At 39.1% G+C, this 15,531-nt stretch overlaps 1 protein-coding gene across 3 annotated transcripts in view; it reads right to left on the minus strand.

Annotated features, from left to right (window-relative positions):
- Positions 1 to 15,531, minus strand: part of LOC138737005 (uncharacterized) — a 268,455-nt gene that overhangs the window by 20,210 nt on the left and 232,714 nt on the right. For all 3 annotated transcript variants that reach the window (XR_011340709.1, XM_069887356.1, XM_069887355.1), the window contains one exon: positions 13,181 to 13,316. Coding sequence is in view for 2 of the 3 variants with exons in the window: in XM_069887356.1 (XP_069743457.1) it covers positions 13,181 to 13,316 (136 nt within the window). In the remaining variant the exon portion in view is untranslated. The remainder of the gene's footprint in view (positions 1 to 13,180; positions 13,317 to 15,531) is intronic.

Here is a 15,531-nt window from a genome sequence, read left to right on the forward strand (position 1 = left end):
CATCACAGCCAAAGGAGCTACACCAGCTGCTACGAAGGTCGCTGCAATCAGGAGTTCCTGCGCCCGGACAACCTCAAGGGGCTACAAGAATTTGCAGGTATGGTCAATTTCTATAACTGATTTATTCCAGGCACTGCACGCATCATGCAGCCACTCTTTTCCCTCATTGTGGCCAGGGACAAGATGCTCACCTAGACTCCAGAGGCCAGCAGGGCATTCAAAGCCACGAAAGTTGCTCTCACGAAGGCTAACCTGCTCGTCCACCTGCACACCGACCTTCATACGGCATTTTCAATCGATGCCTCTGCCACCGCCGGCAGTGCTGTCCTGGAGCAGCAGGTTAACGGACAGTGGAAACCACTGGCATTCTTCAGCCAACTTCTTTGTCTGCCAGAGCGACCGTGAGTTGCTGGGCATGTACCTTGCTGTGCGTCATTTTTGCTATTTCTCGGAGGGGAGGCCTTTCACCATTTTTACCGACCACAAACCCCTCACTCAAGCACTCGCTATGGCTAGAGATCCCTGGTCGGCCCACCAACAGCGTCATCTGTCCTTTGTGTTGGAGTTCACCACCGACATTCGGCACAAGGCGGGGAAAGATAATGTGGTCGCTGACGCGCTCTCCCAACTGGCCATTTGCTCATTGACACCCAGCTTTGACTACGACCAGCTTGCCCGGGACCAGAAGTCTGACGAAGAGACACAGACCTTCAGGACTGCCATCATGGGCCTGCGGTTCCAGGACCTCCCGACTTTTCTCGGTGATGATACCATCCTGTGCGATGTCTCCATGGGCACCCCGCCACCAGTGGTTCCCCAGGAGTGGTGCAGGCAAGTCTTCCACCATATCCACGATCTTTCCCATCCTTCCATCAGGTCCACGGTTCGTATGGTGGCAGATTGTAGACTGGGCCAGGACCTGCACCCATTGCCAGCTTTCCAAGGTACACAAGCACACCAGAGCGCCCATGCAGGATTTCAAACACGCCTGAGAAAGGTTCAGACACATAGATGTGGACATTGTCTGTCCCTTACCCATTTTCCGAGGTAACCGTTACCTTTTCATGGTGGTAGACCGCACCACTTGTTGGCCCGAGGTGATTCCGATGCCAGATGACTCCATGGACTCCTGCTACCGAGCAACTTTGACTTGTTGGGTTTCCTGGTTCAGCATCCTGAGCCACCTCACCAGCGACCGAGGCGTGCAGTTCAGCTCCGCACTCTGGGCACAGCTCGGCAACAGGCTGGGAATAAAGCTGCATCACACAATGGCCTGTCACCCACAGGCCAATGGACTGGTCAAATGATTGCACCGCCACCTTAAGTCGGCACTTATGGCCTGCCTCACCGGCCCCGACTGGGTGGATGAGCTGCCTTGGGTACTCCTGGGCATCCACTCAACACCCAAAGAAGACCTGCTGGCGTCATTGGCCAAGCTGGTCTATGGTGCATTGCTAGCCCTGCCCGGTGAATTTATCAATGCACCTCACAACCCTCAACAGTCATCGCACAGTTTACTTCTCCACCTCCGGGCCCAGTTGGACTCCTTCACACCCCCACCACTGCCCAGACACGGCACTCGGGCCTTTTACATCCCCAGCAAGCTGTATTCCGCAGAATATGTTTTTTATCAGGTGAGGCCCGTCCACAGCACCCCTTCAAAGACCGTACGAAGGGCCGTACAGTGTCATCCAGTGTTCAGGATCCACCTTCACACTGGACATTGGTGGTAAGAGGGAACTGTTTACTGTGGACAGATTAAAGCTAGCACGCCTCGACCCCAACGAGCCAGTGGTCGCGGCCCAGCCCAAGAAGCGAGGCTGCCCGGCAAAGAAGGAGATTGGCACCGGTTCTGGGGGGGCTGTGTGGTGGCATGCCATTTGGCAGGCAAACTGGCCCCACATGTCACGCACGCGGTGGGGCAGCTGGCCAAAACGGCGCCGTCAGGGGTTTCTTCCCGACCTCGGTACCAGGCTTAGAAGCCCGCGCTCTGAGGCCCACGTGACGCCCCGGCGGCATCAGGGCCCAAGGCATGGTTCTCAGCCAGGTCCAGGCTGGGAGCATAAGACCAGCCAGGCAGACCTTATAAATCAGTTTTGCTCGCTGAACTCAACCCGTTTGGTTGTGGAGTTATCCAGTAAGCAGAGTAGCCGTCCCTACATCCTGTTAGATTTTCCATATTCCTTCTGACAGTAACCTGTCACATTACCTCAACTATTCATGTCAGCTAAGGTCCTCAGGTTTGACAGCAGAATCAGCATTCAGAGGAGCACAAATTAAATTTTAAATTTAAAATTTAAATTTAGACACAGCACAGTAACAGGTCCTTTCAGCCCACGAGTCCATGCCGCCCAATTACACCCAATTGACCTACAAACCCCGGTACATTTTGAAGGGTGGGAGGAAACCGGAGCCGCCAGAGGAAACCCATGCAGACACAGGGAGAATGTACAAACTTTTTACAGACAGCATGGGATTTGAACCCTGGTCCCAGTCACTGGCTCTGTAACAGTGTTGCGTTAACCACTACTAACCATGCCATCCATCAGGAAGGATATGTCACAGGAAGCTTAGTGCAAAACCTCTATCAAATCCCCCCTCATTCTTCTATGCTCCTGGGAATAAAGTCCCAACTTGTTTATCCTTTGTAACACAGTTCCTGAAGTCCAGGCAACATCCTAGTAAATCTTCTCTATCTTTCTATCTTATTGATATTTCTATCTTATTGATATGTTTCCTGTCATCAGGAGACCAAAACTGTTCACAATTTGGCCTCTCTAATGTCTTATACAACTTTACCATGACACCCCAGCTTTGATTTATGAAGGCCAATATGCAAAAAGCTCTCTTGACAACCCTATTCACTTGTGACACCACTATGAGGGAATTATGTACCTGTATTCCCAGATCCCTCTCTTCTACCACACTCATTGTCCTGTGTGTGTGCTTTCTTGATTTGTTTTTCCAAAATGCAACACCTCACACTTGTCTGCATTAAACTCCATCTGCCATTTTTCAGCCCATTTTTCCAGCTGGTCCAGATCCCTCTGCAAGTTTTGAAAACCTTCTTCATTGTCCACAATGCCTCCAATTTTAGTGTCATCTGCAAACGACATTATCACATTTACCACATCATCATCCAGATCATTAATATAGATGATACATAATAATGGTCCCAGCAATGATCCCTGAGGCACACCACTAGTCGCAGGCCTCCAACCTGAGAAGCAATCATCCATCACCACTCTCTGGTTTCTCCTGTGCAGCGATTGTTGAATCCAGTTCACTACTTCACCATGAATACCTCGCATCTGAACCTTCCTGACTAACCTCCCATGTGGGACCTTGTTAAAGGCCATACTAAAGTCCATGTAGACAACATCTACAGGCTTTCCTCATTAACTTTCCTGATAACTTTTTGAAAAACTCTGTTTGGTCAAACACGACCTACGACGCACAAAACCATGCTGTCTATCCCTAATCAGTCTCTGGCTATCCAAATAATATAATTTAATTTAATTTTAGACATACAGCACGGTAACAGGCCATTTCAGCCCACAAGTCTGTGCTGCCCAATTTACACTCCATTAATCTACACTTCTGGTACACTTTACATGGTGGGAGAAAACTGGAGCCCTCGGAGGAAACCCACGCAGACACAGGGAGGATGTACAAACTCCTTACAGACAGAGCGGGATTCTAACCCAAGCCCAGTCCCAATCACTGGCACTAATTACTACGCCAACCGTGCTGCCCTCGTTTATCCGATAGTGTATTCTTGTATATCCCATCTCTGAGAACACCTTCCTATAATTTACCTACTACTGATGTCAGGCTCACTGGCCTATAATTCCCAGGGTTATTTATATGGAGCATTTTTAAAGATAAATACAGTGGGAGATGGAAGAGGAAGGTTAGCAACAGCTTATTGAGAATTGTTTCATTAAAGCCATAATTTCCATCTGCGATTCACCAGAAGTGTCATAATTCAGATTTAATTGTTCATGCTACCCATATCTGATTTTGCTGAGTTTGCTGTTCACTAAAGATATAAGCCCAACAGAAGCTCCAAAAAATCAAATATATTCAAAGGCTCTCTCCAAGCTGAATCTAATAATGATAATGAATTTATTGTCATGCACATAAGTATGACGTAGATATGCACCAAAATTTTTACTTAGTGCAGGCAAACGAGTACCTTTGTAAAAATAACAACTCTAATAGTATGCATTAAATTATCCCAATATGGAAGGAGATCACAAATGTAAAAGATGAATCGATAATAGATATTCACAGGTACAGTTAGTGCAAAAGAAAGTGGCAATTCAATTGTGAAAAGAGGTCATTTTCGTGGTGCAATTTTTGTAGATTAGAGTAGTAAGGGCATTATTAATGATAATGGATCATTAGTAAGTTAGCACTTTAAACAAACTCATCTGTCTGTTGAACTAGCCAGTGTGCCTAGGAGCATTTCACCCATGACTACAGCTTGGTAATTGCATGTACACAGGCATTGAGTAATCAAGTAGTTACTAAATCCTGGCACTGGCCAGGATAATTTGGCACAGCTAGCACTAGTTTAGTGGATGGTGGGAAAGTAGCTGATATCCTCTGGAAGAACAGGTGTTTCTTCTCCAACAAAGCCAGCCAAAACCTTTATCTTGGGATTCTGCCTTAGCGCTCTTGTGACTTCAACACTGGAAAGTAAAGGGCAATTTCTTGATCCATATTAGATGGAGTAGTCTCCATAATTTCTGTAGTCTTGACTTGTTGGTCTGTCTGTGCATTGCTTTACTTCACCTACCACCTATCTTTTTCAATAGCCTGGATCTTTAAGGCCTATGTTTGAGTAGATATAAGAATCAAAGCCATTGACAGTCTCCTGCGATAACTTCCAAACACTTCTCCACCAGTCTAATCTCTTAAGTATGGATATGTCAGCCTCAGAATTCATGTTTGGCTTGCAACAGTGAGATCTGTGGCATCAGGAAGGCTGACTTCTCCTGTAGTGGCCACTTTAAAAAAAAACTTTAATTATGAATAATGTGACAGGTGGCAGGTGAAAGCATCTACAGTGTGTCATGACAAGAAGAATTAATAAGAAAATAGTAAAAGATGGCCAGTGTAGACCGATTTCCATCCTGTTTCTTTCTGGTTCTATGATTCCATCTTTGTTGGCCAAACTGCAGTGCTTCTTGTTCAAGCTCATTACACTTTACACTAGAAGGCAAAAGGCACACAAGTGGGCTCAATTTCTTAGCTATTGGCTTGCTGTGTGTGAGTCTTTTTTGCAAGAATGGTGTGAGTGTATAAATCAAAATCTCTGTAGATGCTTGGAGAATGAAATGTCCTGGTGGAGAACTAGCATTCAATGTGAAGCAAGGATGGAAAATTGAGAATGTGTGAAGAGAAGGGGCCAGCTGAAGCATGATGCAATGATTGTGGAAGAGTGGTGGGAAGGCTAACTTGAGTATGAGGCTAGAGGCTGTGCAATGTGGCCAGAGAAGAAGACATGAGCAATATTATTCATGTCATGGCGTCAAAAACATTGGTGCCCTCTCAAACCATGGCATGGGACATTTTCTCTATTACCAGATGACTGCACACACAGCCTTTTGAAAATGTTGGTGTTAAATGAATGTCTGAAATCTGACACCACTGCCACCAAAACATGAGCCAATGAATAATTTGGGGACGATTGATACTGCAGTATCATGATGGGTGTTCAGCACATAGGTTGAATATCATGTTCAACCTGGTGCCTACAGTGTGGAGCCTCACGCCAGTGAACAATCAAAGTTTCAGAATTCCCAAGGCTGGAGAATCAGGATACAAGGGCTCATGCTTTATCAAGACTCTAAAAATATGTGGCTGATTTCAAACAGAACCTGTGGAAAATGTGAGGGAGCGAACCTTTGACTCATTTGACATAATTAATTGAAATAGTTTGAGTTTTGACCCCAGACCATCCTAAATGAATTGTATCAGATCCTGCCATATTTTGAGTAGACTCAACGTGTTCTGTAGCCTCTCAACGCCTCAAATCCTGTTGCATCCCACTTTGTCCCTTACTTTCACACTTGTCCATAATGGCTAAATCTAGCGTTAGAATGGAAAACCTCAAGACCATGATGAATGTCACCTGTTTCAGAAAGGACTTCGGTGACAGTGATGTCATCGTGCCAATTCCCAGTGCTGCTACATTTCTGATTGCAGGATCCTGTTGTTGGAAAAGGCCAGAAATAGGATGAGCCTATTCTAGTGAAAAATCTGACAATTTTCATAGAATTAGGTCTTCAGGACACAACACTTCGGGAAGGAATTTAAGTACCTGGATGGATAGGCACAGATTTACTATAGTTGTACCAGGACATTGGGATGTGGCCAGATTAAAAATAAATTCCTGCCTTAGAGCAGAGAAAGATAATGGAAGATTTGATATTTTAAAATAGTCATTCTAAATAAACATTAAAGGATCAGTAACTCCGTCTTCATGGCTATCCCTTATAGGCGAGGATGATGGCTTTCATTGTGTTGATCCACTGAGCGAAGATGTTACACTCCAAGAAGCACATGATACTTCACAAATCAGCCATCTAATTCCAATAGCAGGAAAACCACGATGATTAAAGGTGATGGATTTGTTGCAGCCTTCACCTGCCTTCATAGCCGTTGAGTTCAGAGTAACTTCATCCACCTGTTCCATCATTGAAGACTTGGATCAGTAACTATAATGTAGGTCATTGATATTTAAATTTAAAGGTAAAAGGAGGAAAACTCTTTGTGGTGAATTGTTTTGACATGAAATTCATTGTCTGAAAAGGAGATGGAAGAAGCAAGAGGAGATCATTTAGGCCCTTGAACCTAACTATCATACAACAAAATAATTTTACTTTAACACAGTTTTTCCTGTCCCGTTTCTAAATTCTTCATTCATTTAAGGTCCTGAAATCTACTTGTATCTGCTTAGAATGAAAATATCTGTGCCACCAAAATAGAGAACTCCAAAAAATTTAGTGTCATCTTAGTGAAGAAATTTCTCCTCCCAGCCTATCCATGTTGTGAGAGTATAACGAGTCATAGTTGAGTACAGCAGGGAAACGGACCCTTCAGCCAAAATTGTCCAATCAAGTTGCCGATCTCAGCTAGTCCCATTTATCAGTGCTTATCTCATATCCCTCAAATGTCATTGTGGTGGTATACCACTGGCCTACTGCAAGGGGCAACCTCTATACCTGCTGAAGAGCATGAGGACAAGACAACACCTGGCTGACTGTCAATCAGCTGACCTGAATAGACCAAGCCCTACCCAGTCGGGTGTCAATCACCCTCCAGGATATAAGCCTGAGCCGGCCCTTCAAAGACACTCTCAAAGTTTACAGCAGCTCTCCTCATAGCTGGCCCTGTGGAAGTTTATGTCGAATAAAACCTGTTGTACAGGCTTTAGGTTTTGTGCTTCTGTCCAATAGCGCACCACAGTCATAATTATAGCAGCCTCCACCATTTCTTCTTGCAGCTCGTTCTGTTCTCTTGCAGGTTATTCTAGACTCCATATCTCTGGGGGGAAAATATCCTCTTTACCTGTCAAACCTTCTTATAAAGACAGGTTGCGTTTGTTTCAACTCTACAAATCAGAGTTCAATCATACTCAATCTCTCCTCATATGATAGTATTGTCATCCTAGGAACTAGCCTGAAGAATCTTTGCGGCACTTTTTCTAGGTAAAGAGGCCAATACTTTAGGTGTCATCTCACAAAGAGGCTGTATAATTATAGTAAACTTTCATACTCAATCTTCTTACAATAAAGGCATCATACTATTTGCATGTTAACTTACAATGAGGTCCCTTTTTACATTAACATTTCTCAGTTTCTCATTATTTAAATTATACTCCGAATTTTGTTTACATGTCATAACATATTTCCACACTATACTCCATGTTTTTTCCCATTCACATGGTTGGCCTAGAAGTCTCTGCATCTTTATCACTTTTCATACCCCATTTGGATTTGTATGATCAGCACACAAAAAGAATAGGTTATATTTGGTCCCCTCAGCTAAATCAGTGATGTAATTTGTGAAGAACTGTGGCTTAAGCATTGATCCCTGCTGTAAAAGCCTGAGAAACATACCAACTTTAGAGGAATGCATTCATTTGAACTGCTTTTAATTTGTTACCTGACTCTCAATCCATGCTGGAATAATATCCCAGTTCCATGTAACCTTCTCCACTAACCAGTGTGATTAACCTCATCAAAAGCCATGTGAAAATTCAAACACACCCCTTCCACTGGTTATCCTCTTCCTCAAATTGATTCAGCCTCAAATAACTCCAGTAGGTTAGCCCAACGTTTCACTTTCATTAAGCCACAGGGAATCAGCTCAAATATAATGGAAGATGATAACCAGGGCAGTCACGGTTTTCCTTATGTTTATCTATTTATCTTATAGCCATCTTTTTCAAAATACTGAGACATAGATCATCAGATCCTTGAGGTTCATCATTGTTCATGCTCATTAATTCCTTTAATAATACCAATTTCTTTTATTTCTTCATTTGTAGCAGACCCTTGCATCTCCGGGAATTTAGAGAGTGCATTTCTGTCTTTTGTCTGGGAAGACTGCCACAAAGTATTTGTTTAATTCCTCTGTCATTTCTTTATTCTCTATTATAAATTTGTCTCTGTCTGTCTGAAAGAGATATATACTTGAAAAGGAAATCAGAAAATAATCAAGATCCAGAAAGAATACATTAAGACAATGGATTAATTTTATAACCTTATCAAGAGTATTGATATGGATAATTGAACATTACATTTCAAGGCACTCGGGAAAATGGGCGATAATTTAGAAGAAATGTAAAATGACATTCATTGATATATATTAATGAATAGAGTTTTACATAAAGAAATATCCCATCACGAAGCAAGCAACCCTATTAATGTGTGTGATCCTGGTAATTATAGAAATGTCTGGATTAGTTGATGATAGAACATGGCAATTTACACACCAAAAGAAATTATCTTTCACAGCCATTCTAAGGAAAGATGAAAGAATATTTATAATGAAATAATTTAAAATATCTCAGCAAACATTTAAAAAAGCACATTTATTTATCAAAGGCAACAAAAGTAGATAAATAATAAGAGACCTTTAAATTAAAGTGATTGTATTAGAAATTGACAAATGTAACAAGAATACCTCTTGAATTTATCTGCACTGTCAGGTTAAAGGACCTCAGCCATCTTTCAAAGACAATTGTAAATCTCAAAAAAAAATTTTATCAAGTAAATACGGAATAGATTGAAACAAATATTGTATACGCGAAAAGATATTCATCTTAATTGTATTTATCCTTCCCATTAAATTAATAGGTAAATCTTTCCATTTAATCAAATCAGTTTTAATTTTTTTCATTAACAGAGCATAATTTAATTTATATAAAGATTGATAATTAACATTCAAAATTATACCCAGATATTTAATTCGATCAGTCCACTTCAAATTAATAATATTCTTATAAACTGAATAATCTCATTCACTTACCGATAATATTTCACTTTTTTCCCAATTAACTTTATATCCAGAAAGACATCCATATTGTATTAAACCTTCCTTCAAATGCAAAAATGACTGAGCTGGATTTGTTAAATACACCAATACATCATCAGCAAATAAATTAATTTTATACTCCTCATCTAAAACTTTCATACCTTGTATCTGTGTATTTTGTCTTATCAACTGTGCTAAAAGTTCAATCACTAACGCAAACAAAGCTGGTGATAAAGGACAACCTTGACGAGTTGATCGAGTTAACTTAAAAGATTCTGAAATCAAACCATTCGTCAATACTCTAGCTACCGGTTTACTATATAGACCCCTAATCCAACCAATAAAAGAAGGTCCAAACTTAAATTTTTCCAAAACTTTAAACAAAAAATTCCATTCAACTCTATCAAATGCTATTTCTACATCTAAAGTATCACCATCGGATGATCTAAAGATTGTTGAAATCTATTAATCAAACTAATCACTCGCAAAATATTATCTGAAGCATATCTATTCTTTGTAAAACCTGTTTGATCAATATGAATCAACTTTGGTAAAAATTTAGCCAATCTATTCGCTAATACTTTAGCTATTATTTTATAATCTACATTTAACAATGAAATTGGTCTATATGAAGATACCTTCAAAGGATCTCTATCTTTTTTAGGAATTGCTGTAATTAAAGCACTAGAACAAGACTCAGGTAAATCATAATATTCTCCAACTTGATGTAATACATCCCCAAACACTGTAGATAAATCATCATTAAAAATTTTATAAATTTTTTTTTGAGATTTAAATAAAATGGTTAGGGAGTTTTTATGGAGGGGTAAATTTTTGAGAGAAGCTTTGAATAAATTAAGTTGGAAATATGAATTAGGGGGATTACGTTTACCACATTTTCAAAATTATTATGAGGCAGCCCAACTTAAATTTATTAGTTCATTGATGGATTTGGTACGCCCTCCTAGTTGGGCTAAAATTGAGATGGCAAGTATTTCTGAATTTGAAATACATAAATTTTTGTTTAGGTGGAATATGAATTTGTTACAACAATATAATGTGCCTATACTAAAACATTTAATGAAGTTATGGATAAAGAAAAATAAAATGATAGGTTCTAGGGGTAAATTACTGGCTTTGACTCCATTGTATAATAATCAACATTTCTTTTTCAATACATAATCAAAGTTTATTGCATTGGAGATTTAAAGGTGTGAAAAATTTGGGAGATTGTTTTAAAGAGGGTAAGTTTTTATCTTTTAATCTGATGAGGGAAGATTTTGGTATTGATAAGAATTCTTTATTTCTTTATTATCGAATTTGATCTTTGGTAAAATGTATGTTTGGTAGAGATATGATTTTACCTAAAATGACTAAATTTGAGACTTCTCTTATGAAGGGTTATATTTCATTTATGTATCAAATATTGCAGGATGATATGGATAAAAAGGTTTGGGATAGATCTAAAATTAAATGGGAAGCAGATAATGGTTTTACTTTTTCTGAAGAGGATTGGTTAGATATTTGTTATGATAATGTAACTAGATTGATAAATGTATGTTATGCAATGATTAGTTACAATTTTTTACATCAATTATATTTGACGCCTGAAAAATTTTTAAAAATATGGTTTTAATGAATCAGATTTGTGTTTTAGATGTGGTGATACGGTTGGAACTTTTTTTCATGCTGTTTGGTCATGTATACATATACAATTTTTTTGGAAGAAAATTCAATTGTTTTTAGAATATCTGTATAAGATTTAAATAGTTTTATTTAAATAGTTTTAGATCCAACAGTGTTTTTATTGGGTAGTTTGCAACCTCTGAAAGGCTTGGGATTAGATAAATTCCAGCTTGCTTTTGTATATTTAGCTTCATCCGTAGCAACAAAATGTATTGCTAGTATGTGGAAAGATACAAATATGATTGATATAAATAGATGGCATAATGAGATGAAATATTGTTTAATAATGGAAAAAATTACATATGTTTCGCATGATAATTATAATTTTTTATTAATAAGTGGTTGTTATACTCGGAATATTTACATTTCAATTTATATTGATTAATTTAATATTTATATTTAACTTTTTTTAAATATTCTTTCTATTTTCTTTTTTTATGTCTCTCCTTAGGAGAGTTGGCTGAAGGGGGGGGGGGGGAATCTTTTTTTTCTCTTTTTTTTATATATATTTTTTAAAAATGTTCATGTTTAATTGCTGTATATGTCATATATTATTTGTTTTTTGAACGAATAAATAAAGTTTAAAAAAAAGACAATTGTAAAAGGATAGTTACAGAATGATATCCTTTTGGACAAGAAGGTGGAGTCAAGTCCACCCATACTACCTAACTGCTAACCACGTGGTGTTCAATATAGTGATTGTGACCAGGATGCTGTGGGGTTATTATATAAACTCAACTTCTTTCTCATAGAGAAATAAATCTCTGTCCTTACCATCCAGCCCTAGGTTAAGGTTAAGGTGGCTGACTCTTAACTCCCCATAAGGTGGTCTGAAAAGCCACTTTGCACTATGAAAGGGCAATAAATATTAGTTTTGCTGATAATACCCACATCCTAAAAATCAACATTTTATAAAGGATTCCAAAATCTAAAAATAGAAGACGATGGAATTTAACAAGAGGGAATTTCACATAACAAGTCTTATCCTTCCCTACAGAACTGATCCACAATGTACATCAGCTTTAGCAGTAGAAACAAAGCCTCATGTCTCTACATTCCTCTGTACAAAGGTTCATCTCTTAGGAAAAGTGTTATTCAAAAGAAAATACTGCAAGGACGTTTGCCTACCAGGGGTTATTTACAAATAGGTTTGGATTGTAAAGTGTCTGAAAATAATTAATGTGATAATACATCTGTCAAACAGTTGCGATGATCTCAGAACCACTTTAAAAAAAGTTGATTTGTCCTAAAACAGGAAAGTCTGCAGATGCTGTGATTGTAGTAAAACCACAAAATTTCTGGAGAAACTCAGCATGTCCTACAGCATCCATAGAAGATTTATTTTAACCATGTACCCTGATTACGTTGGTACAGTGCAGGTGACATGATAATATGCGATAAATAAACATTACAGGCACTGAGAACAAAAACAGGCAGATTGTCTGACTGAACAACCTTGACCTTAGAAGGAGCTGAAGAAACTAGTGTGGACAGTTCATTGCCAAAGTAAAATATACAACTGACAACTAAAGGACAGGCTTATTTTCATTTTAAGCCTTCCTTTATGCTAACAGGAAATATGTAAATAGGTAATGGGCAGCAATGGTAACTGAGAGGGAGACCTGGTCACTCCAGGGGTCTGAGATCTAGGGATAAGGGTGCAACTTGGAGAATCCGAACAATTTCCAATGGGGATGGAGAGCTAGTGCCAATTAAAGGGGATATCGAAAATCTTTTTTGTTTTTCAGATGATTCAAGATGTTTTGAACATGGACACAATTCTCAAACTGGAAAAATCACCTTGCATCTATGGTGAGATCATCTGGTTCATATCTTCATACTTAAATGAAGAACAACTTGTCTAATTAGTATGTCGCATCGACAAATCTTGAGAAAATGTTCTATGCAGTATTATCAATGCTAGAGTTTCCTTTATACATACCAGTATTTGTATATACTGAGTACTTTATAGATGCCACCACATCATCTTCAAGTAACGTGTCACACTGGTAAGCTACTGGCTGGTCTTCCTTTTCAACATGAATGGTGGGTTGATCTTCCTTAAGAATAATCGGCTCCTGGCCAGAGGTGAAACCATCAGCTTTAAACAGAGCTGGTGCAGACAAAGATATAAAAATATACATGTCTCAACTGATACTTTCCTCCCACCAAGATGGTTTTCGATGTATGTCCAGGACTGCCTATGGTTAACAACATTCGCAACAAGTCAATGATTTGTATTAGATCTTTCTCAGGCAGCACCAAAAAGCAAACCTGTGAACCTCATGTTAATATTTTTCAGCAGATTGCCAGATTTCATGAAGGTGTAATAGAATGGCTAGATGAAACTGTGATAAGATCCCACTGCACAGACAGAAAGGGACAATACCAATCCCAATAGATTACCAAATAAACAATAATGCTTAAATTAACCTCATTAAAATGCATACTTGCATCAACAGGAGAGGCCAGACTCTTGCCTACAAGAGCTCTAAATTCTGCAGCACCAATCAGGCTTCTAATGCCATTGAGAGAAAATAGCCATTAAAGCTGTGTGGGATGAATTACATCAATTACCACCTCAACCCCTTTCATGCAGAATATTATCAGTGTTAAAACAAAGCAAAGTTATTATTGATGGAGATGAAAACAAGTGCTTCTCATCTCTGGATTAGAGATCTGGATGTGTTTCACCATCAATAGTTGGGAATACCAATTTACCATCCTCATGTCCCAGTGGGTATGATGCTGGAACATTGGTCTCACTCATTGACTCTTTTTCAAAATCTCCTTCACCTTTCACTTGTCCAACAATCATGGTGCATCAACCCTAAACTAGTAAACCAACCTATATCCATGTATAAAGAAAATCACAAGTGGTGAGGAGCAAGGGTTGAATTACAATGGGAGGCTCAAAATAAATAACATCAGCAAAACAATGCTGGTAATCTTAAAATATTAATCAACGTGGCAATTGTGTCAGCAAATGAAAAATATTGTTCAAATGCTCACTAAGAGATTGATTCATATTCTGGAATTCTGACAATTAATATTTCAACATTCTGCATTGAAATTGGAGACAACTTGTACTTCAAAATAAACCTGTTTAGAGATTGCTCTAAATACATGAGGAAAAGATTTTCCCACACTTACACTTACTTCATGCCGAATGAAGCACAGAGTACATTGCGGGAGGTTTGCTGGGCTAAATCAATGTATTAGCTATGAGGATGCCAAATTGTTTCTCTGTCGGGTTTCAGGATTAGACAGATAATCCATTTTTCTTCACTTTGCTAACGAATTACAACTTGTCTAATTAAGTGTGTTACAGCTACAGAAATAAAGCAATTAGATATTACTCCTAAGAATCTTCTCAACATACTTTGGCTGACATTGTTCACAGTGAAAACCCTTAGTATCTGTCACCTACGGGGATTGGTAGATGTCGGATGAATGAGTTTTCCAGTTGCTTGAGACTGTGTGTTGCATGAATGGAGAACTAATGGCGATTTTTTTTACCCATTTATTTTCTGAAATTTGTTTTGCTGGTTGGTTGAATTCCAGATATCAGGAATTTTACTGTAGTAGTGTGTGGAGTCATCAAATAGAAATTAGAGATTTCTGAAAATGTGTTAGGGAAATACCAGACACTGGTGCTTCACTGGTATATAGGCTACTTTTGTGATGTGCCAAACTCGCATTAGAAATGGTCCCCTCAGCGAGAGGCATGCCTCTTCTGAGAGAGTGGGCCTTATGGCAAGTTGAGCTTACTTTATGGGGTAGATGTCAGCTGGACAGCAGACATTTCTTCATAGAAGTCCCAAAGTCCAGCACTGGGGCTGAGGTAAGGCCATCTTCTGCCATGCTGCCTACACTACCAGCTATCATAGCACTGCATAGAAGCACTCCCCATTGAGTCCAACAAGGTAGTGTGGACATCTGTATCTCCAGAACAGGAGATACTTCTGTTGACCCTGCGCTAATTTTAACCAAATTTAAAATTGGCACAAGGTCAACAGGAGGTTCTCTCATTCAGGAGATATAAATATACACACTCAGCAAAAGTAAGGCAAAACCACTGAAATTAACAAGAAGAAACAGTTCTTAGGAGAATGATAAGTAGATCTATTACTTGAGTTAATTCAATTAGTATAAGAGTATTTAATCATTTTAAGTATTTGTGAGTTTATTTTAGAGTTTTAATTTAAGATAAATTAGTAGTTCTAGTTTTATTAATATTTTAATTTTTGAGTGTTATTGAGGGAGATTAATAGCAGGGATGTAGGAAAGTAA

This window comes from Narcine bancroftii, chromosome 6 (assembly GCF_036971445.1).
Source record: "Narcine bancroftii isolate sNarBan1 chromosome 6, sNarBan1.hap1, whole genome shotgun sequence".
NCBI lineage: Eukaryota > Metazoa > Chordata > Chondrichthyes > Torpediniformes > Narcinidae > Narcine > Narcine bancroftii.